Source organism: Saccostrea echinata, unplaced genomic scaffold (genome assembly GCF_033153115.1).
Source record: "Saccostrea echinata isolate AGI-Se365-2 ecotype Australia unplaced genomic scaffold, CSIRO_AGI_Sech_v1 ptg000009l, whole genome shotgun sequence".
Lineage (NCBI taxonomy): Eukaryota > Metazoa > Mollusca > Bivalvia > Ostreida > Ostreidae > Saccostrea > Saccostrea echinata.
The window spans coordinates 51,353,161-51,378,641 of NW_026889758.1; the positions used below are offsets into that span (position 1 = coordinate 51,353,161).

The 25,481-nt window shown below is 33.8% G+C and overlaps 1 protein-coding gene across 2 annotated transcripts; it reads left to right on the forward strand.

Annotated features, from left to right (window-relative positions):
* Nucleotides 1-197: 197 nt before the first annotated feature.
* On the forward strand, nt 198-25,481 carry LOC133183065 (uncharacterized). Of its 2 annotated transcripts, XM_061317996.1 has the most exons (18): nt 198-436; nt 2,111-2,188; nt 2,592-2,646; nt 2,903-3,267; nt 3,401-3,449; nt 9,750-9,893; nt 10,052-10,139; nt 11,472-11,635; nt 13,362-13,460; nt 14,157-14,229; nt 15,326-15,382; nt 15,635-15,742; nt 15,969-16,232; nt 17,175-17,255; nt 18,996-19,207; nt 20,527-20,613; nt 23,924-24,075; nt 24,434-25,481. In XM_061317996.1, the coding sequence occupies exons 1-18, from the start codon at nt 369-371 to the stop codon at nt 24,606-24,608; spliced, it is 2,319 nt and encodes a 772-aa protein (XP_061173980.1). In that variant the 5' UTR covers nt 198-368; the 3' UTR covers nt 24,609-25,481. The 2 variants fall into 2 exon arrangements, with proteins under 2 accessions (XP_061173980.1, XP_061173981.1); XM_061317997.1 differs by lacking the exon at nt 9,750-9,893 and having other exon boundaries at nt 204-436; nt 24,434-25,479.

The window sequence follows — 25,481 nt, forward strand, 5'->3', positions numbered from 1 at the left end:
CTTCGCAAACTCTTTTTCGCTTGAAATTACATGTTTTGTGCTTTAATATATCCGTATGCGTCATTCCGCATTGAAAAGACAAAAAATTCTGGCAATAGAATTGTGTGATATCATTTAAGACCCTTGCGAATTTAAAGTTTTAAAGACACTTGCATGTTGTATACATAACTGTTTTGTTAGTGAAAGTGAAAGTAGGAATTTCTTGGAATATTGCGTGCACACCAAAGTAGAAAGCAAATTTTTGAAAAACGTCCAAATGGCCCATTTGCTTTCGATTTGATTTTACATTATTCACCACGAGGCGGTTTCACAGAGTATCTCGATGGGTTGTCTCTAACTTAAACAGAAAATATCTGCGAGTCACCACTATGTCTGAAGCTCAGGCCCCTCAATACGTGTCAGGAGAAAGTGACATGGACCGTGGGAGAAAACTAAAGTAAGAAAAATATTCATTACAGTACATTGTAACCGGTATATAATAAAATTACCTATGCTGTCTGCAAGATTGTGTATTGGTTAGGCTATTGATATCTATAGGTCTTTTGAACACGGTGCTTTGTGAATTAGCACTTGCTATCCCTATCACAGGCTCTTGTTTCGGTAATAAATTTTTAACCCATAGTATAATAATAACACAAGGTATCTAACTCTGAATTACACGGAGTACCCCCCTCCCCCAGAATCGCACTCATTTACACTTTCAGAGGAAATACACTGACAAACTGTTTATACCTATGTTTTCTACGATAATTTATCTACACAACCATATATGGCATGCTTGTCTTTATTTTCTTTAGTCTCCATAAACAGCGTCAAAACTCTGCTCGTCGAGTGGAAAAGTCGAATTCAACCATGAAGTGGTATGTGCTAATCCCGCACAGAGATTTTGATTGGCTAAAAATCTGTTTCTAAAATTACATTGGATAAACATCGTAATGTTTTCAGGGAAAATCAGACGTAAACAAGTTCTATTTACTCATGCAATATTTAAACACTGGGATTGAACTTTTAAACCCACTCATTTTTTAATTTTGTTCTCTGTGCGGGATTAGCACATACCATTTCATGGTTGAATTCGACTTTTCCACACGGCGAGCAGAGTTTTGACGCTGTTTACGGAGACTAAAGAAAATAAAGACAAGCATGCCATATATGGTTGTGTAGATAAATTATCGTAGAAAACATAGGTATAAACAGTTTGTCAGTGTATTTCCTCTGAAAGTGTAAATGAGTGCGATTCTGGGGGAGGGGGGTACTCCGTGTAATTCGGAGTTAGATACCTTGTGTTATTATTATACTATGGGTTAAAAATTTATTACCGAAACAAGTGCCTGTGATCCCTATATAGCAACCAGACCAGCATATTATTCAAGATCGTAGCTCTATATAGAATAATATATCTTTTCCAATCTTGAATGCACTTCTAAGAAAGCTTATATAGAAGATGTGTAGGTTTATGTTATCTTCAATCATAATTACAGTAAAACACACTATACCTTATAGCAAAGTGCCAGGGACAAACAGTTTTGCATCATTATAGATTCACAATGCATTTTAAAACCTACAGAAATGAAAATCACTTTACTGTAGGCATGAATTCATATTGTAAGCATGTTCATTATAAATATGTTTTACTTTAATGATATGATCGAATAATCAAAATTGTGTATATTTTATTTGGCAATTATCCTCACAAAGTCAGCGCTCCTGAGTCAACTTGTTGCCGTTGGACCCCTGACAAATTTCATTGGATATCTTTGAGCTTGCTTCTCTCATTGAGCATTGAGAAGCACTAATCAAATTGCAGTAAACAAATAATATAAACAGAATTGAATCAGTTGACACCTAAAATGCACGCGTTACGCATTGTTTATCACCAAAAGGCTTAATGTGATTGGTTGAGAGATCAGAGTAACAATCAAGATTTGTTATTTTCCTGAAAGATGTTGCTACAGTCAGCCCACATGATTTTGAATAAAATTTGTCAGGGGTCCAACGGCAACATGTTGACTCAGGACCGCTGACGTTATGAGGATGTGGTAAGAAGAGATGTAGTGTATACGGTGTACAGAATATTAATTGATGAAAACAATCTGTTTTTATAATAAAGTCCTGCGGATGAAGATCACACAAGAGAGTTCAGCCCAAGTAATGGTGGACAAAGAGAAAGTCGTGGGAGAAAAGCAAGGTTTATAATCTTATATTACATGTATCATATGATTATTACTTTAATCATTCAATGATAATTTATAAAAAAAAAAAAAAAAAAAATGTACCATGTTTATGGACTATATGTCGATGTGGTAAATAAGATGAAAAGTTTGTCCCAACCATTTTGTAAAACAAGTATTTTTGTTCTGAAATGCAATATGACTCTTTTGTGTATTGCTGTATACCAGTGTATTGTTACACCCCTATTTCTTATCATGTTAGACCTAAGTTTATTTTTAACATGAAATTGTTCGACTGTGTTGTCACAAATGATGCTGTGCGTAGTGCTGAATAACTTGATAAGTAAATGTTTGAATAGAATGGAAAAATATTATTTGAGAACATATTGATTTTTTTATGGATAATTCCAAATCTTACAGAGATGAACAAGAGGATCACATGAGAGAATTCAGCCCTAAAGGAGAAGTGTCCAAGGTAACATGTCCACTTTTATAGTGAGTTTGGCAATCAAATTTTTACCAAGACTTTAACAACACTTAACTAAGAATGGTGACTTAGATGAGTGTTGTGACTCATGAGCCTCTTGTTTTCATTACTAGTATTCAAAAATTTCATGCATTTTTCATGTTTTATTGCTAATTGCAATATGCATATTATTCATTTTTTCAGTTGAACAACAATGTTGTTCTTTGCTTAACCTTGGTGAAATAATATTTATTCACTTCTTCAGCATGGTAAACAAAACAGATATGATAGAAGACACAATGAAAATCAACATGGAGGCCACGTGGATCAAGGAAGATACAATAATGGGGGTGAATGGCAGAGTTATCAAAGAGGAAGAGGTGGATCTAGAGGGCGAGGACAAAATTCTAACTGGCAAGAAAACAGAGGAGGACATCAGAGGGGATGGGGGCATGGACAGTATGGGCCTGGTAATTATGGAGGTGGATATCACAACAGAGGAGGGTATCATGATGGAGGGAGGTATCCTGTTGGAGGGGAGCATCAGTATGATCAGCGTAGGCAGTATGATCAGCAAAGGCAGTATAACAGAGGTGGTCAACACAGGCAAGACAGACAAAGAGATACCGGGTAGCAATGATTATATTTCAGAAAATATATGTTTTTGTAAGCTTTCGGTTGTGCATTTATGTCAATACTCGTAATTCTAATTTTATATAAACTTACATTTAGTTTATATGAACTTTTTAATTTATTATACCAGAGATTCCTATAATGATGAAGGCAGACAAGAGAGTTATGGCAGAAAAAGGGTAAGTGTGACTTCTTCATTAATGTTTTGAATTTTCCCATATTTTGTCACTTATTCTCTTTGTACATGTTCATTTATTTCATTGTTTCCTTATTTATTATTTTACACTCCTAATATTTAAAGGTTAATCATTTTGATTTTTCTAAGGAATTGATTAAATCTGGTGCAATACAGATGTTATTTTCAAAGTACACTTGTGTATTATACCCGTAACTAGACATTTTTGACATACATTCATTGGACACAAGTATTCGTCACTGATGTCAAAATACATTGATAGCTGTAAAAGTTGTCATAGCTATTTTTGATTGTGCTATTTATAGAGAACATATCGGGTTTGGACATTGGCCAGAATAACATCACAAATTTCTAGTGATGTCAGTATGTACAATTTCATCTGTTTATCTCTAGATCTAGAACTTGTTTTGTAAGTTAGACCAAATAGCAACAATGGAAAATGGAGGAAATTCAACTTCATTTTAAACATAGTAAATGAAGTTTATAAAACGGAAATTAATATATCAAATAGGGTGAGTTCACCATGCATCAGAGACCCTCATACTTTAACAAGTTCTAGCAATATCTACCAACCAAATCTTATCAAAATGGAGCTAAACATGTATAATGTGATTAAAATTTATGCTATTTCTTGAGAAAATCTTATTAACAAATGATTTTTTTGGAAGGAGCCAGAATTCGTGATGGATCAGACAGTTTCACCATACTTCTGACAAGCAGTATATTGAACAGGAAAAACTTCGCCTACCTTTATTGCGGTGGTCTTTAAAATACCTAATGCAGTCGAACCTCGTTATCTCAAACTTGAAGGGACCTTAAAAAAAACTTCAAGATATCTGAGGATTCGAATTATTAAGGGTAAAATACCTAAAGAATAAGTGGTTGGGTCTTACAAAATGAATGATATTTGAGATATCGGTGTTTGAGATACTGAAATTCAACTGTGTGCATATAAATTATTGCCATGAAAAAATTGTTATGCTTAATTTAAAAATTTACCCTCTCTTTAAATTTGATTGACTACCGGTATATTGATCCACATTGCCTTAGATAGGCCTTGCAATGCCTCATTATATGGCAACTAGACCCTTGGTTTTGGGGGATCAAAGATCTTACAGTTCGAAGAAATAAAGAGAGCCCACTTCTAGTTGTCATATATCGATAACATGTATTTTCACTGAATATGTTTAGTTTATATTTCTTTTCAGGTCACCTGAGTCACCAAATTTGGCATATAGCATCTATTGGTGAAGGGGAACAAAAATTGTGAATTTCATGGTCCCTGCCCCCCTGGGGCCTGAGAGGTGGGGCTAAAACCATCAAAATAAATGCAATCTTTAAAAATCTTCTTTACTCCTGGACATCAAGCAGTCAAACTGTTGGCATCATTTTAATAAGCATTGAGCCCTCTACCAAAATTGTGAAATTCATGGCCCCAGGGTCAGGGGTTCTGATGCTTGGGTGGGGCTATATAGATCATATAGTGAAAGTGCATTATTTCTTTGAAAATCTTCTTCTCTGCTCCTGGGTATTAAATAAACTAACTGAGTACATAGTTATGATGAGCAAGAGTGCCTCTTCCAAAATTGTGAAATTCATGGCCCTAGGGTCTGGGGTTCTGGTGTTAGGGCAGGGCTCTATTGATTATATAGTGAAAATGCATTATTTCTTTGAAAAATTTCTTCTCTGCTCCTGAGTATTAAATAAAGTAACTAAGTACATAGTTATGATAAGCAAGAAGGCCTCTTCCAAAATTGTGAATTTTATGGCCCCTGGGTCAGGGGTTCTGGTGTTAGGGCGGGGCTCTGTTGATTATATAGTAAAATTGCATTAATTCTTTGAAAATCTTTTTCTCTGCTCCTGGATATTAAATAAAGTAACTAAGTACATAGTTATGATGAGTAGGAGTGTCTCTTCCAAAATTGTGAATTTTATGGCTCCTGGGTCAGGGGTTCTGGTGTTAGGGCAGGGCTCTATTGATTATATAGTAAAATTGCATTAATTCTTTGAAAATCTTCTTCTCTGCTCCTGAGTATTAAATAAAGTAACTAAGTACAGTGGAGCCTCATTTATCCGGACGCTTTGGTTCCCAGTCAATTTGTCCGGATATGTGAAGCGTCCGGATACCTGAATTGCCTTGATTTTAGTTATATGACCTTTCATACCATTTCAATAGTAAAGAATGTTGCTTTTTATCATATTTTTATTGTTTAAATACTTTAACATAAGTTAGTACTACTCAATACTTGTTTAAATAAAATAAAAAAGTACATGTGTCATTGGAAATAAAAACGTGTTTATATGGTCACATTAAATTATTTCCACTTCCCAGAGTCTAATGAATCAATTTCTCCTAGTAGCTATGTCGGTACGGTACTGTCAGTAGAGTCTTATTTAATATGAACACCCATCGATGCTAAATGTGACATAATCTGCATATGTATACGAACGCTAATCGTAATTATCCAAATCATAAAATACGTTTTGCGCACAAAATACAGTGCATAAAAAACTCCAATGTCATGTCTATAAATACATGCACATAAAACCATGTTACGACTGTATTCTAACAGTAAAAAAAAATATTTGCCAACTACGAAAAAATTATCCTAGACTAATAAAATTATTTTCCTTAATACGTATCAAAACCAGGTTAGAGAAGCGAGAGTCTCATGCGTACCTATCGACCTATAATTAACGATGCCGCAAGCCATTGATAACAGGTCGCAGGTGATCATCTTTAAAAACAAACAGCCAGACCAGTGTTTTTACAACAATTAACACCCAGATCAAGAAATTTGAGCAGACTTGACAGACCAGTTAAAAAATTATCGTCCGGATAAATGAACCAAAATATAACGTAAAAATTCATTTTGTGGTGAAAAAAGACCGTCCGTATACGGAATGCAGAATTCCGGTTAAACGAGACAAAATAACGTTCAAAAATTTTGTTCCCATTAAAAATCGTCTGGAAACTGAAGCGTCCGGATATCTGGCGTCCGGATATCTGAAGGTTCACTGTACATAGTTATGATGAGCAAGAGTGCCTCTTCCAAAATTGTGAAATTCATGGCCCCAGGATCAGGGGTTCTAGTGTTAGGATGGGGCTCTATTGATTATATAGTGAAAATGCATTAATTCTTTGAAAATCTTCTTCCCTGCTCCTGGATATTAAATAAACTAACTAAGAACATAGTTATGATGAGCATGGCTGCCTTTTCAGAAATTGTGAATTTTATGGCTCCTGGGTCAGGGGTTCTGGTGTTAGGGTGGGGCTCTATTGATTATATAGTAAATTTGCATTAATTCTTTGAAAATCTTCTTCTATGCTCGTGGATATTAAATAAACTAAGTACATAGTGATGATGAGTTATGATGAGCATCGTTGCCTCTTCCAAAATTATGAATTTCATGGCCCCTGGGTCAAGGGTTCTGGTGTTAGGGAGGGGCTATATTGATTATATAGGGAAAATGCATAAATTCTTTCAAAATCTTCTTCTCTGCTCCTTGGTATTATTCAAACAAAGGAAGTGCATGGTTATGATAAAGAAGAATGCCTCTTCCAAACTGTGAAATTCATGGCCCCTGGGTCAGGGGTTAAGTGAAGAGGGGAGGGGGGGGATCTATTGATTATATATTGAAAATGCATAATTTCTTTCAAAATATTTTTTTCTACTACTGATTATAAAGCAAAGAAACAAGTGTATAGTTAAGATGAGCAAGGGTGCTTCTTCCAGAATTGTGAGTTCATGGCCCCTGGGTCAGATGTTCTGGTTTAAGGGTGGGGCTTTATTTATTTAATAATATAGTGAAAATGCATTTCTTTGAAAATCTTCTATGCTTCTGGGCATATTCGAGGCAAACAGAGTAGAAGTTTTAATATGCAAAGGTATTTGTACCAGAATTTTGAACACCTGGACCATTTAGTCAAGTGTTCTGGTCTTGCCCAGTGCTCTATTAACTTTTATTCTGCTGAGCAAAGTTATTTCCCTTTGCCATTCACCTTTGATAATTAATCACTGTAAACAATGTATTTGAAAGGTTAATAGAATACGAGAATTGTGCAAGAATATTTTTTGTAAAATACAAAAAGTACTTTCACAGTTTTAATGATCAGATAGACTTGGAAATAAAAGATGAATAAAATTGTGTCAAAATAACTTATCTTTTTGAATGTTCTTCAAAGGCCAAGAGAGGCCAATGTGAGAAGTAATAATATGGGGTTAAAAAATAGACATTTTGCTAAAAAGTCTGCATGGTAATAGTGATAAATGGGGGACAGATTAGATACTAGACCAATTATTTTGTAGATGCTAATCATACTATATTTCTTGCTTTTGGGCAACACAGCTTCATTTATCAGTTTATGGATCCTCTGAATTATATTGTAACTCAGGTGACCGTTAAGGCCCTTGGGCCTCTTGTTTGCAAAAACAGCCATCAGGTTTGGTATTACATATATGCATGGGTCTCTGTACAATACATTATAATTATATCCAGCTGACAATGTCCAATGAATGGTTAATTTGTGTCTGATGCATGGTGAAATGAACATACTAGTTAAAAACAGCTCTAAGAAAATTAATACAAACTTCAGGTTGGATGCAAGATTATTGCTTAAAGTTGTCCGAAGCAAGGTACATTTGTATGTGTCCCATGCATGGTGAAGTCATCCTATTGGTGATTGTATGGAATATCAAGGAATACTTTGTACAGTATTTTGAAAAAAAAAGATTTCGGCAGTGTAGAAAACAGCCATAGATCTGGGAGAAAACCTGAGGATGTGAGGTGTGTGACAAATACCAACTTTCAAGGCTGGTGAAAAATAGCAGGAGGGAAACTTTAGATAAATTTACAAATACTAAAAATTACGAAAGGGAATTTTTTTTATTTTCTTAAACCATGGAAAGAACAAAATAAAGACAGTACATGTAAGAGAAAAAGCAGATTCTTGTTCTTCCATATGCCACAGAAAAAAACATGCACTTCATGGAGTGAGACTGTGGATCATCATTGGAAAAACTAGGTATTTTGTAATGTAAGCCAGCAGATTATTGAAAATTATAATCATTTGTACATTTTGTTAAAGGCAGCTGAAGTCGACAACCCCTATCTCGTCTATGTGCGATTGAAGATCCAACTCTGATATTGGGTTGTATATGTTACAAAGTTACAGGAACTTTGACAAGTGTTAATTAAAATATTAACTCTGAAAAATATATAGATATATTAGAAAACTATTTGTGACCAGTTTATATTGCTCGATTATTCCCTGACTGAAGTTACATCTTTCAGAATGACAATGTCTCCATACATCAATCCCCATTGAACAAAACAGTCTTTAGAAATACATGTACATTGTAAAGATAGAAAATATTTGGTTATGATTGAAAAGAAATCTACAGGCCATCAAAAATACCATCTCAAATTGTGAACAGCTGATTGGGGAAGTAACAGGGTTCTGGAAAAAAGGTAAATATAAATTATATTCAGCAGCTTATTTAACAATTCCCTCAAGACTATGAGAAGTAAAAAGAGTGGAGACTCATCTCTCAAAATATTAAGGTAAGGAGAGCATTTTTTGGTGAGTAGTTTATGTAAACAAATGCCGCCATTTTGACATCAGTGAGGAATACTTATGCCCATAATGACTGTACCTGTAGTATGTGAGCTTAAAATAAGAATAAATGGTCTTACTTAGAAAATTACTGCTGAGGAAGTTATGATAATTTTTTCTCTCTATTTTTAAACTTTTCAAACTGTTTGTCAGTATACTTTGAAGCATATATAGAGTTTCAAACTTCACAGAATGTTATTGGTAAGACTTCTCCAAGATGTGATTTGCTTCGTGGTATAGTTCATGAGTTACATTGAAAAAAATGGGTCTAATTAAATTTTGCTGAATATTCCAAACAATTGTTAGAAATATATTGAATTTTTGGTCATAATTTTAGATTGCCACTGCATGTCTTGATATAGTGCTTATCACTGTGACATTGTTAAGTGCAGAACATGTGGGTTTTTGCTTTAGGATTTTGCTCATTTTTTTTCACTGAATTATACCCATACCAAAGCTAAAATCTGATGCAGATGGGAACATTGTTACACTTCTCTGATTTACACTCACAATTTGGCTTATGCATATACATTGAATTTTTTTTTTTTTTTGGTTCCTTTAAATTTATCCTTAAGTTTACCAACCAATTTTGTGACAGATTTTTTTTTTTTAACAATACTAGAAATTCAAAAAAATTAAGCATATAAATTTTCATAAATAAATTAGAGATTGGATTATGGACCAAACAAAGGGTATCAGAGATATAATTATGGCAGCTCTGGAGGTCCATATGATACATCCAGAAGTAAAAGGGGCAGACTTGATTTTGAAAGGCCATATCAAAAGAGGCAATATCAGTACTTTAGAAAGGTAATACATGTACCTCTGAGTACACATAAAGTTGTAGTGATTTATTTTCTTTTACGCAGACCACACTAAGCATGGTTTTTATAATATTAGATTTTCTGGATTGGGGTGTGTAATTTTTTAGATTTCAGATACATACATAAGTTTTTTTTTTAATTTAGGATGAAGACCCTGTGGTTTTTCTTTCGAAAAAGTTGTCATTCATACTTAGACATGGAGCAGAAAAGATGGGATTTAAATTTATGCCAGGTAAGAAATATGCTTTATTATTGCAACAAAAATATGGCAAGGTAGTGAAAGAAATCTGAAGTCTAATTTTTTTCCTCCCAAGAAAAGTCATATTCCTTTCTGACATTTCTATATATTGTAAAATATGCTTGACTTGCTGAGAGAGTTGTGTTTCATATAGAAAGTGTTTACTTATAGTTTCTGTGTAGTATACCAACCTACATATTAAAAGTTATCAGTTGGATCTCGAGAGGCGGTTAAAGTACATGTAATTATGAAGTTAAACTGTATTTTAAGTAATAGGGGTTTATTTTCAAAGGGGGGGGGGTAAGATGATATGTTAGTTATCACTTCTGACACATAGAAAATATAGCATAACATGTACATGTATTCCTAAATTAATATGCTGCTTTCAAAGTTTGTCTGATAAATCTACCCAAGGTCATTTTGATATTTTTAGCAAAGAGCAAAAAATTATTTCTAAATGCCAATAGTTTATGACAGAGAAACACAAGAAACTGTAAAAATCTTTAACAGTATTGTGGGTATGATTTGTAGAATACATTTGATCTTTCATTCTCTAACAGCCCCCCCCCCCACCCCTATACACACACAAATAATGGGAAGTTGAGTTGACAAGAGAATGCCTGAGTCAAAAGATCAAAGGTCAAGGACATTGATTGGTATTCATTATGTTATTACTACCCTATCAATTACAAGATAAAAGCTGTGAGAGAATCCTCTGCTTTGTAGTACAAGTGAGTGTACCATTATTGAATGTTTTTCCCCAGCTTCCACAAAGGTGAGGGAAATCAAATCTTATTTGTGTATACAACTCTACATCTGTTTATCTGTCTGTCAAAAAACTTCAAACAAATTTTGAATGAGAGAGGGTTTTAACCTTGGCTGAAGCTTTTGCACCCGAAGAGACAGGGCTTTCATACTTTTCACATATGCATTACCCTTGACAAGGCCTCTCTGAATGTACTATGATTTCTGACCTCAGACTATGACCTTGAAGTTTGACATACTTTTCAAAAACTTTAATATTTCTGTAAATTTTGCACTGGAACATCTTACTTCAAAAATGTAAAAGCTTTTTTTGTATGATGGATAGACAAGACATTTAATTATGCCATAAATCATTGCAACCCAACCAAGAAGACCCTGGAAGTGGGGAACCACAGTTTTCTTAATTTTACTTGTCATTACTCTATTTAATTTCGCAAGTACATTATTTTCACTGATTGATTCTGCTATGAAAACAGGTTTACAAGTAAAAATACAATAAAAATAAATAGAAGATTGTACATGTATAATAGATAATTTAGTGACAGAAATTATTTATTTCAGGTGGTTTTTTGTGGGTGGATGATATTCTTCGCAGAAATGAGTATCAACGTTTCACGGTAGAGGATGTGAAATATGTTGTGGCAACAAATGATAAAAAAAGATTTACCCTGGAGGAAGAAAATGGTCATCTAAAAATAAGGGCAAACCAAGGACATTCAGTAGAGGTAATAATAAATAAATGTACTTCACACTACACATAGGGAGGGGGTATTGCATATGTTATGGTTTGAAATCTTGTGAGAATTATAATATAGACATGAGTTTTTAACTCTGCTGGTCAGAGACCAGAAGAGCTTATGCGATAGTAAGGTGTCCATCCATCTGTCTGTCTATCTGTCTGTCTGTCTGTCCGTCTGTCTGTAAACAATTTTTCAAAACGCTACTCCTCCTACAGTTTTGGTGTTGCCATGGTTACTAAAAATAGAAATTTCTGTGAAATTCCTTTAAAACGCTACTCCTCCTACAGATTTGGTCTGATTTCAATATAACTTGGCACACAAGTAGACTACACTAAGATACATAATTTAGTGCATTGGTTTTTGATTTTGATGGACGATGTTGCCATGGTTACTAAAAATAGAAATTTCTGTGAAATTCCTTTAAAACGCTACTCCTCCTACAGATTTGGTCTGATTTCAGTATAACTTGGCACACAAGTACACTACACTAAGATACATAATTTAGTGCATCGGTTTTTGATTTCGATGGACGGTGTTGCCATGGTTACTAAAAATAGAAATTTCTGTGAAATTCCTTTAAAACACTAATCCTCCTACATTTTGGTCTGATTTCAATATAACTTGGCACACAAGTAGACTACACAAAGATACATAATTTAGTGCATCGGTTTTTGATTTTGATGGACGGTGTTGCCATGGTTACTAAAAATAGAAATTCCTTTAAAACGCTACTCCTCCTACAGTTTTGGTCTGATTTCAATACAACTTGGCACACAAGTAGACTACACAAAGATACATAATTTAGTGCATCGGTTTTTGATTTTGATAGACGGTGATGTCATGGTTACTAAAAAGAGAAATTTCTGTGAAATTCCTTTAAAACGCTACTCCTCCTACAGTTTTGGTCTGATTTCAATATAACTTGGCACACAAGTAGACTACACAAAGATACATAATTTAGTGCATCGGTTTTTGATTTTGATGGACGGTGTTGCCATGGTTACGAAAAATAGAAATTTCTGTGAAATTCCTTTAAAACGCTACTCCTCCTACAGTTTTGGTCTGATTTCAATATAACTCGGCACACAAGTACACTACACTAAGATACATAATTTAGTGCATCGGTTTTTGATTTCGATGGATGGTGTTGCCATGGTTACTAAAAATAGAAATTTTTGTGAAATTCCCATAAAACATTACTCCTCCTACAATTTTGGTCTGATTTCAATCTAATTTGGCACACAGATAGAATACACTACGATACATAATATGTATTTCTGTTTTTTTTTTTTCTTTATTTCGGTGAATGGTGTTGTCATGGTTACTAAAAATAGAAATTTCCGTGAAATATTTTCAAAACACTACTCCTCCTACAGTTTTTGTTTGATTTCAATATAACTTGGCACAGAAGTAGACTACATTAAGATACATAATTCTATTTATTGTTGCATGTTGCAAAGTTTCAAATCCAAGTGCTACTTTTCTTTTGCTATACGTACAGACCAGTAGAGCTACAGTCTCATCAGAGACTTTTGGTTAATTCATCAGATAATTCTTTTATGGTGTTTCAGAAATATTTAATTTCCTCCATAGAAATGGTACCAATAGACATAAAAATAAGCAAGCTATGGTCTAAAATTTTATGAATTAGGCAGTGCTAAGAAATGTTTTGGATTTATGGATCAGATGCATTTTCTAAATTTCTTTACAGGTGGAGGGTCTTGAGTTGACACCCATAACAAATGCTAAAGAAGCCCCAGATGTCATACATGGAACTTACTTCAGTTCATGGGAAATTATTAAAGAACAGGTATTGATATTTCTGGTATAATATCAGTTGTTTTTTTTTTTAAGCCTTATTTATACAGAATGCTTGCTTTTTATTCCAATACACCCACCCCACCCCTACCCCAATGTAGGCTTTGAATTAAACGTTTTTAGAGCAGGTCTATTCTGAAGTGAAGTAATTAAGCCTTAACTGAATCAGTTCTTGCTTGCATGGGTAATGCAGGTTGAGTGGTTAGGAATGCATTCTACCAGTCACTCTGATGATCTTTTTTTATTGATATACATTGTACAATGATTTTGGATGTATGGTCAGATTAAAGGCTTTGGATGAAGCAATTCCATTCCCAAATAACTGTAAGACCTACCTGGACCAATCTTGCATGGATGATTCAAGTACAGAGACCCACTATTTTGATATGATATGATTTTTATCCAACTTGTTGTGTATCTTTATCCCCTCTCCAAGGCTAGGGGATTGAAAATAAACAACATACATCTCCTCTCAAGGGCTTTTGGATAAAAAAAAAACCTACACAATTCTTTGGATAAAAATCGTATCCAACCACAACCATGGAAGATCCTATGTTTATCAATTATTTATTTGATTTATTTGATACATGTGTGAGACATTGCTTTTTTTTTTTAAAATAAATGAAAGTGAAATGTGCCTTAAAACCTCTATAACTTACAATGTATGTTTTGTTTGGCTTTTTTTCAGGGTTTACATAAAATGAACAGAAATCACATACATTTTGCTGCTGGAGAACCAGGAGAAAATGGTGTCATTAGTGGTAAGTGGTGGTTAAAGATGGCTCGAATGATACATCTATCCTGTTATACAATACGAGGGGTGATCAAAAAGTTCGCGAACTAATTGAATTGCTTTCATAGAAGAAATAAAATTAGGTTTCAGCATTCAATATTTGTTAAAGTAGTCCTCTCCGATTTTAATGCACATCTGCTGCCGTTCTGCCCATGCGCGAATCACGTGATCCAGGCGGTCACGTGACATGCTCCGAAGCGTTCTGTTCACAGAAGCTTAAAGATTTTCCCGAGTCTTGTATTTCTTACCATGAAAGTTATTTTTTATAACAAGAACAGTCCATTTGTCAAAAATGGCCAAATCTCGCCAATAGGATGGGTGGATAAGGATATCCTTTTCCAGAATGAGCATTATGACCTTCAAAACCCGAGTGTATATGTCTTGGGAGCATAGTTTATCCAATGTGGATAAAGCATGGGCACATTCTTTTTATCATTTCTGATATGTTTAAAGTCTAAATTAAACGATATTTTAGGGAATTATTAATTATATTATTGTTAAGATATTCAACTATTTTTCAAATCGTAACTTGGCGATCTTTCATAACAAATTGCTCAACTAAGGACACATCGCTTTCCCAGTTTGCCTTCACTGGGCAACAGAACAAACATCATTTTTAACCATCTCCCTTCCTTCACTAAAACAATCAATCCAATTAATGATTGAACTTCTGGCAAGTCTTTTGTCTTCATAAACCTTGTACAAATTATTATATGTTACTGCAAAGGAATTTCCAAGATATACTAAAAACTTTACAGCCCTTTGTTGCTCGAATACGACTGAGTCAACCATTTTTTGTCACAAGTCATCTACATATAGACATCATTTTCCCATTGTGACGTCACAAACATGGAGCAAAACATTACGTAGCATCTGCTATTTATAGAGCATTTGTACGACTATACGTGTGCCAAATTTCATTCTGATCTGAATTGTGGTATTGTAAATATAGAGATAGTTCGCAAACTTTTTGATCACCCCTCGTATCACAATTCAGTGGTTACAGTATGAAATGTAGTACAATGTAGTTTTTATATTCATAGTGATTTACTTGAATGTTTTAGGAATGAGGAGTAGCTGTGAAGTCATTATCAAGATAAATATGGAAAAGGCATTAGAAAGTAAGAGTATTCACTTTCCCGAAATATAATTTCTTTGACAGTATTTTTTTTTTTGGTAGGATTGTAAAATTTTTTATTAAAACTCTTCCCAATGTTTAATCTTAACTTCATTAGTTAAAAACCATATTTGACTTGAATTCAACTTCTTTGTGCTTTTTAGATTTTATGCTCCCACAACCTTAAGGTGAAGGTAAATCTTAAAATATTTTCCTTTTTAATATCAATTTTGAAGTTTGTAATAACTTTTGACAGGTGGCTTGAAGTTCTTTAGATCGGCCAACAATGTGATTCTGTGTTCTGGAGATGAAAACGGCTTCATCAGGCCATGTCATTTTGAAACGGTCTTAAACAGACGCACAAGTATGTTTATTGCTTGTATAATATGGATTAATATTTTTTTGTCAAACAAGTGTTTGAATCATTTCAAAATATGAGATTGTTTCTTAAAAATCAATAAGTGTCCAGATATAGTAGTGGAAACTTCACAGTACAGCAGTTTGTTGCTTTATTTATGAGACTTTTAGAATTTCAACATATAACAAAAGATATAAAGAAATGAAATAATATGCACATTTTTGTCTCTTAGGACAGAGCCTCCTTTTCAATGATCAGATCAAAGATGGACCTAAAATTCCTGGGCTTTCTGGAGAAATGGAAAAGAAAAAGAAGAAGAAGAAGAAAAATAAACAACAGAGAGGAGAGAATGAAGACAACGAAAACCAGGGAGAGGACAAAAAAAAGGAAAAGAAGAATAACCAGGGAGATAGAGAGTCCAATATGGAGGCAGCTACAGCTCTGTTTTCAGAGGAGAATGAAATGGAAGAGGAAGACAGTTTACCACAAAATGCTGGTAGGGACCATTATAAAAATCACAAGTGGTAACAATACCATTTTTCAAATACTGTGACATGGCAATATTCTGAACGTTTGTTATTAAAAGCTCACAATTTAACTGCTTATTTACTGAAAGGCATGATCTGTATGTTTAGTTACTGTTTCAAATATAACAAAATTACAGTAAAACACAATTAGAGAAACATGTAACTTGAATACCGTCCTAAATTGAAGTCTTGTCACCACGTTGTTCAAGCTAATGAAATAGCAATCCAATATTACGAACTTCTGATATAAATTGGAAACTTGGAAACTTTGATGGTGTGGAAACAATTCTGAAATTAACAATTAGCTAATCTTCCAGTTTTTCCATTTGTAAACTCTCATTTTTGTTAAAAGTCAATGTTAAATACTAGTAGATCATTAAAGTTCTGACTCCCTATATTTCTAAAATACTGAAATCATTTAACATTCAAACCTTGGATATAGCCATGTTTACAGTAATGAAAAGTTTTTTTGGCTGTTCTTGGTGTTTACTACACCATATCTGACTGAAAACTGAAACTGTGGAAATATTGGGTTCACTTTTCAAGTGTTTCCCTTATCAACAAATATATAACGTAAATGAAATTGAGTGGGTAAGGGATGAAATCCACATAGAAAAAGCTTCATCAACACAAAAGCTACATCAACAAATGTATAACTTAAATGAAATTGAGTGGGCAAGGGAAGAAATCCACATAGAAAAAGCACAATATGTAAATATGGTATATGTATATCTAAAATTGTAATACTTAAAGTATGAGCACAATATATCTTTCAAATTATAGATTCAGTAAAGTAATTAAAAAGATCAAGAATCTCTAAACTGGAGCTGTTAATCATGTCAAAAAAGTCTACATCTATTGAAGTAAGAATTGAGGTCCCCTTTGGCAGTACTTGTACTTGTCTCTTTTAGATGCTGTTCCTGAGGATTGGGACAAAGATACCACAGATCAGAGTGATGGTGCTGTGAATGAATCCTCTAGTGAACCACAAGGTACATATGTGATAATAATTACAAGCTTCTGCAATATGCTCACAAACATTGCTACCCCTCACAACAAAGTCACAGGAATATATAAATGTTTGACATTTGAGTACATTCTTATGTTTATAACTACAGTTGAACTTCATTATCTTGAACTCTGATATCTTGAATACTATGCATATGTCAAAGTGATTTGAAAGTTCCATCACCATTTTTTTGTTTTGTTTTGTTTTTTGTTTTTTTTTTTACATAATTTACCCTCAATATCGCATCCAGAGTTTTTTTTTATGGTCCCATCTTCTTTGAGATAACGAGGTTTGACTGTATTTTCTGGATATAATAATATTTGACTTGTCATTCTCAAACTTGCTGTAAATATGTCAAGTGGCTGGAGACCTACTGACATTTGGTTATTAAAAAGGACAAGGTTAAAGGCAATAATGGTTCAAAAACTGTGGTGAATACAAATTAAAGAATACTGTTTGACCATTGAGTTTCATACTTGTAACAGAAAAGCTTTAAGTAGCTGGAAAAAATTCTTTTGGTTTAGGGAAAAAATCATGCAAGTTCAGAGATAGTGATTAATTAACAAAATGTTGTCATTTCCAGAAATGAACTATTGATTGTAGATGCAATAGATCAAGGTCAAAGGAGTAATAGTTAAATCAATTTTATGCATGTAAATGACAGCACACCACATCATCTTTTAGTTTCATGCCTGATACATTGCTACATGGACAGCACATGAAGTTATTTTAATTTTAGGGTTCAAAGTAAATACTGTAAATGTATTTTATTTGGCAAATATGATATTTGGCAGAAATTCATTTCTAAACAAGTTAGCATTAAGATTTGATTAATCTCTTTCTGAATGTGCTTTATATGAATATACATGTGTATATGCACAAGACATTTAGCAATGTACTTGATTTAGCAGAAGCTGCTTTTCACAAAAGGCTCTAAATAGAATACATAGCCAAATGTAATACTTTTTACAGTAAGTCTTGCAAGGTGAAACTTTTAAATAAAGTTGATGTTGACATCTAAGTTGAATGCTTTAGAGATACTAAGTGGCCAGAAGTATGATTTTATGGTACTAATACTGAAGGAAAGGTTAAGGTCAATCATACTAAGTAGTGAAATCAATGGGGAAGTGTACTATTTGATCTTTTTGTTTCATGCTAGGTGGCCATGAAGAGAAATCTATGATTGATAGGTTAAGGATAAAGTCAATGACATGAGTGATTTTGTAGACATGATTTTAAAAAGTTCCCAATGACTTTCAGTCTAATTCTTTCCAAAGAGATCTCTACAAGTAGATGATCAGTGTCAAAGAAGCCTGATTACTACATGTATTAGAGTCAAAAGGTCAAATGCAATGATAGGTTTTTGCGGTATATTTTGACACAGTTTTTAAATTATGTGCTTTCCTTGGTACATGTGATACAAAGATGCAAGATAGCAAGAAAAATGCCCAGATAAAAGGAAGCAATAGGTATTGATACTGTTACAAAAACTATTGTTCAATACTTCAGAAATTGTGTTTGTTATGAAATTATGCTGTGAGAATTTTAAGATCTTTCAGTTTACAGTGCCCTTGTGTATTCTGTTGTCCATTAAGTTTTCAGATAAGTTGTCTTTTAAACAAATAGCTGCAGGAATTTGCTTGTTATATCACACTGTTAGAAAACTGTACAATTCATGTCATTTGAGTTGCCTTTTATTTCTTTTGAAATACTGTACTTGTAGACTTCAAGGTGGTGAATAACCGATATGACTGTAATATTGATATGGAAGATTTGAAGTCTAAAGAACCTGTATTTGTGTACTGCCACATGGTTGAGGGGAAAATAGAATCTGTATCCTGTGTCACTAAGTCAGGAGCTTTTAACTTTACTGAGCAGCTACTAACTGATGGAGAATTCAGAGATTTTTTGAACACTAAATGTCCTGAAGTTAAGGTAAATGTAGCAATGGAACAAGTTATTTCTTCAATTCCACTGATGACTTTAGTTCCTCATAATTTGAATATAGCTCAACAGTTCTTAAAGATAAATTTTGGGATGATTTTTTTTTAAACAAATATCTATCTGAAACTTGGACCAAACAGAGTTGTGGAAAACTTTTTCAGATACCCAGTCATTCGGACTGGCAAGAAGACAAAATAAGCCGGTCCGAAGTGATTCTTGCCGATCTGAAATAGTTGAAAATAGTTGCAAAATTTAAAAAAAAAAAGCTTAACATTTCTTTACTTCATTACACACATCTATTTACTTAATAATAATATAACATTCAGTCTCCATTTCCAAATCCTCTTCCATTTTCGTTTTTTTGCATTTATAACAATACCAGATTTCACCGCTTTTGGGCAGGTGACAATGCTAATTCAGCATAGTAAACATTTTTTTGAAACATTTATGCATTTGGGAATAATATTAACCTAGAAAATGAGTCTAAAAATTGTAGAAATTCTGTGCATCAATAATAAAGATATCAACACGATAGATGAAAAAACGAAATCCGGGACAGTCAAAAGTACTAGATTTACCACTTTCCCCAACTGTGTTGGAATTCTTTTTCGACCTTTTTCATATTAACTTGTCTTTATCTGTTTCTTTATGTTTTCTACCTAATTCTGCCCCAGTTTATAAATTCAATAGGTCACGAGAACTTCACTTATAGCCTCAATCTAGTGTAAAGAAAAAGTATTATGCAATCGCATATAAGGTACGATAATATTAAGCTGGGAAGTGTGCTGATGATAAATGGAAAAACAAAAAACTTTAACCAAAAAAGGGACCGGTCATTTGGACCAACATCGATAGCATTTTTTCCGATCACACATATTTTTTGCCAGTATGACCGACAGTTTTCCACAACTCTGACCCAATGTTATGACCCCACCTTAGTTCTGTGGACATCATGATTTATATGTATATACAATGTATATAAATATTATATTCTTGGCATTAAGGTTTTAATCTTTCCTAGTACATATGTACATTTTTTTGTTGTTGAGGTTTTATAATGACTCAACAATAACTTTGTAATATTCGGCCATTGAATCTTCTGTATGTGTTATCCACAAAATTACATCCCCACAAACCAGTAAAATTTTCATTCCCCACAAACATTAACCCCCAAATGATTCCAGCAAGTCAAATTTCTATCATTAGAGAAATGTAACAGACAGATTGAAAAATTAAAGGGGGGGGGGGCATATGTTTACTTGTATTGAACAATTTTTTTTATTGTGATATACATTATTTGTATATTTCAGATTTTTCACAATATAGCAGATGCTTCAAAGGCATTATTTGACCAATATAGTATTATCTTGGATGGCACAGATGTTTATGATAATGAGGTAAACTATTTACATATATACTCAATATAAATAATGTTTAATACAGGAATCACCATGTCCATTTGTTGCTATGAGCTAACATAAATTTTAGTGTCAGAGTCTTTAAGGATCAAGGCTGAGTGGTCAACAAATTACCCAAAAGATCCACATAAAAATCATTGTCTGTAACCCACAGGTGATTCACATTGATTCTTTCTATCATCACCTGGTTTGAAGGAGCTTGTGGACTCAAAACCGTGGTTTGTGACGATGCCTAAAAATATGAAATATAATCTTCTAGCCATAAACTATTGTTAAGTAAAGAAAAAACGATATGTTCCAGCTATAACATAATACAATGTTGTATATTTTTATACTTAGCTCTTTTTTCTGAAGGGTTAAAAAATTATTTTAGAATGGCCATGACCACTGAGTCCTCTTAATTGAGAAACAATGGCAGCTAGCTCACTCTTAGCAAAATGGTTGCTTATGACCAGAGGTTTGTTTTTAATCAAGGAAGAGGTCATTTGAAAGGGTCAAGGTCATGTATGTGAAGTCTTTGTAGATTTAATCCATCATTTTGTAAAGCCTTGTCAAAACTTATAAATACTGGATACCATGTTTCTCTACCACAGTGATTTAGAGCTGGGAGTGTAATTGATCAGCAGTTTGAAATTCAGCACCATGAATTTTTATTGAAGGGACAGAAAAAATTCACACTAACATAAAAGTAGCATATAAGCAAAGAGTTTGACTTGATCTCCAAGCATGATCATTTGTACTAAATCAATGTAGGATTGTTATTCAGAGAATTGTACATTACATAAAAGTTTATGGTGGTATTGTCACCCTGTACATATTGTTCCCAATGACAATATGTACCTACCCTCACTGCACATATTGTCGTCCATCAGAACATATTGACACCAGCTACAATATGTGCCGAGACAAGCCTTTTTTCCAGGGCAACAAAATGTACCTCGCAAATCAGCACATATTGTAATTGCAGATGACATATATTCATAAAATTGTGCATATTTGCACATTTCATTGCCATATTTTATATAGTCCTGAAGAAAAATTTCCTGGGGGCATGGAGGGGAGGGGGGGGGGGGGGGGAGGAGGGTGAGATAGAGATCCTAGACATTGTAAGTCTTCTCTATGAATTTATTAAATCGTGCAATTTGCACCATTCACCCTCTTCATAGTGTAGCTTGTACATGTCTATGAATTATAAATGTCAGTGGAGTTTAAAATGACAATTGTGCATACAAAAAGGCATTGAATTGTCTTTAAGTGAACATTTGATCTCATGAAGATGATATATATGATATTTTATCATCAGCATCCATATTACTGGAAGCCCTAACCATGGGGCAACAATATGCTCTTTGAGGGTAGGTATATATTGTCACCATCAACAATATATACATGTATGATTTTGCAGCTGACAGCATTATGTGCCCTTAGATGTAGATGATAATATGTGCATTGAGGGTAAATGCATATTGTCGCTGATGACAGTGTGTACATGTACCATCACAAGGTTGCTTGTGATGGCAAAATCTCCTACTAGAGTCATTTAGAAAAATATTATGATATCTACAAATTGATTAATTAATGAAGGTACCGTATAAGTTCAGAATGCTATCTCAGGAATTTAGAGCAAATATTTACATTTTATTGCCATTCTTTTCAAAGTGTAGTATTTCGAATCTGATTTGGTTACACCCTTCATATTGTGTTTTTAGCTCACCTGAGCTGAAAGCTCAAGTGAGCTTTTCTGATCACCTGTTGTTCGTCGCCCATCCGTCTAGCTGTCTGTCCGTCTGTAAACTGTTCACATTTTCAACTTCTTCTCAAGAATCACTGGGCCAATTTTAACCAAACTTGGTACAAAGCATCCTTGGGTGAAGGGGAGTTTAAATTCCTAAAATGAAGGGCCAAGCTCCCTTACAAGGGGAGATAATCAAGAACAAATAAAAATAGGACAGGGTCATTAAAAAATCTTCTCAAGAACCACTTGGCCAGAAAAGCTGAAACTTATGTGAAAGCATCCTGGGGAAGAGTAGATTCTAAATTCTTTGAATCATGACCCCCAGGGGTAGGATGGGGCCACAATAGGGAATCCAAGTTTTACATTAAAATACAGTTAAACCTCAGTATCTCGAACACTGATATCTCAAATACCATGGATATGTTGAAGTGATTTTGAAGTCCAAACTACTTATTTTTTAAGTATTTACCCTTGATATCTCGAATCCTCAGATATCTCAAATTTTTTAATCAGTCCCATGGAGTCTGAGATAACAAGGTTTGACTGTATATAGGAAATATCTTTAAAAATCTTCTTCTCAAGAACCACTGGGTCAGAAAAGCTGAAACTTATGTGGAAGCATCCTAGAGATGTGTAGATTCTAAATTGTTTAAATCATGACCCCCTGGGGTAGGGTGGGGCCACAATATGGAATCAAAGTTTTACATTGAAATATATAGGAAAAATCTTTCAAAATCTTCTTCTCAAGAACCCTGGGCCAGAAAAGCTGAAATTTATGTTTAAGCATCCTGGGGTAGTGTAGATTCTAAATTGTTTAAATGATGATCCCCGGGGGTAGGGTGGGGCCACAATAGGGAATCTATATTTAACATTGAAATATATAGAAAAAAATATTTTAAAAAATCGTCTTCTCAAGAACCACTGGACCAGAAAAGCTGAAACTTGATTGGAAGTGTCCTATGGTAGTGTTGATTCTAAATTGTTCAGATCATGACCCCCGCGGGTAGCGCAGGGCCACAATAGGGAATCCAAGTTTGACATTGAAATATTTTGAAAAAAAAAAAAAACTTTAAAAATTTTCTTATCAGGAACCACTGGGCCAGAAAAGCTGAAACTTATATTGAAGCATAATGGGGTAGTGTAGATTTTAAATTGTTCAAATCAAGACCCCATGGGATAGGACGGGGCCACAATAGGGAATCCAAGTTTTAAATTGAAATATTTAGAAAAAATATTTTAAAATCTTCTTCTCAAGAACCACTGGGCCAGAAAAGCTGAAACTGATGTTGAATCATCATGGGGAAGTGTAGATTCTAAATTGTTCAAATCATGACCCCCTGGGGTAGGGTGGGCCACAAGGGGGGAAATCTTGTGAAGAACAGCAGGGCCAAAGTTACTCAGGTGAGTATTGTGGCCTATGGGCCCCTTCCTTTTTTTTCTTTTCAAAGAACCATGATAAACTACTACTTCTAGGGTGTATTTTTAAACCTTCATAAATAATGATATGGTTGTGAATTATCCTTCTTTTTTTATTGTTTGACTTCTGAACTGTAGGTTGCTTTCAAATTTATCAAAGATAAAGGACTTGGCAATGTAAATGATCTTCCACCTGGATTTGACCACAAGGACTGGGGAAATTTGGACCCTGGGCCTCAGCTATTAGAGAAGTGTCTTGTGTCATTAAAGGCATATGATGCATTGTCAAGGCAAGTTATTACCGCTACATGTACTAAAATTAAGAAGAAATTACTGTACGTGTACATAATTTGGCGTATTACATTTAGCCCAGTCTCTGGGTATGAGTTGTTGGCGTATTCATGAATTAGCGCTACATATGTCCGTGCCATATATTGTATTTATAAAGGATTTCTTAGTGGTATTCATGAATTAGCGCATTATTGTCTGCGCCAAAGCCACTAAAATATGAAGCCCGCTTTTTTAAGTACGCATACAGTATAATGCAAGGCTAAAGCATGTTTCAGACTTACATTCAAAATCTCTTGGAAAATCAACAATGGAGTCTTCATTTATCAACTTGATAATGAAGAAAGTTTCATTTTTTAGCTGGACTTCATCTGAAAAAGACTTCAAGAAAGAACTGTTTGAGGAAGTAAATAAAAATATTGATAAAGGAGAACTAAAGGCAGAGAAAGATAGAAGGAAGAAAGAGCCTGGGAAGCAGCAAACCCAGCCATCGACATCTGGTGAACGGAAGAAAAAGAAGAAGAAGAAGAACTGAAGAGATTCTGGAGATTTACTGAAATGGATATCAGTGCTGAAAGTCTTCTGTACGAAAAGATGTGCATTGAACTCTTCGATTTATTTATGCAATTTCTCCGTTTTTTTTCAATAACCAGGCACTGTAGAAAAGATGACATTGTGAGTGGTTGTGTAGCATCGTTTGAATTTTTCTTTGATTTTGGTACATTTTAGAATTACAATCTCATTTGATAAGGTAGAATGTGAATACATCATAACCATGTTTGTATGTGTATTCAATAGAGTTGCGCAAAATACAATGTATGTGTACTAGTTAATTCATTGAAAATGCACACCATGAATTTCAGTCATTGTTTCAAACAAGTTTTAGAAAGTATATAAGCTATTTTTTTATTAGTCACAAATACAATGAGCTAATTTTCTACTGGTTTTTTGGTAGATGTAAATTTGTTCTAGTTATTACAGGGTAACATTTGCACACAGAAATATAGATACCTGCGAATGAAAAAGTTTCATTTTCAAGGAAACCCATTTTGTTGCTATTAAATGAATGTTATAACAGTTTTGATGTGTATGTTGGAGATAATTAAGAAACTCTGTTATTTTGGAGATATTAATTAAGAAGCAGTTATTGAGTTATCACAGTGATATATTTGAATGTGCCCATGTGATTCTATCATGATAAATGCCTGGTTTTCTTTTGGTCACTGTCTTTTTAGGTTTAGTCTTCAGTTTTATGTAATGGTTGTGCTTTTCATCATGATAAATGAACATCATATTAAATCTTAAAAAAAAAAAACATTAAAAATTATCATTCATTCAGTGTTTTCAGTTAAAGCATTTCATTTGCGGGAAAAAATTATGAAAAATGTCACATAAAAAATAAAATACA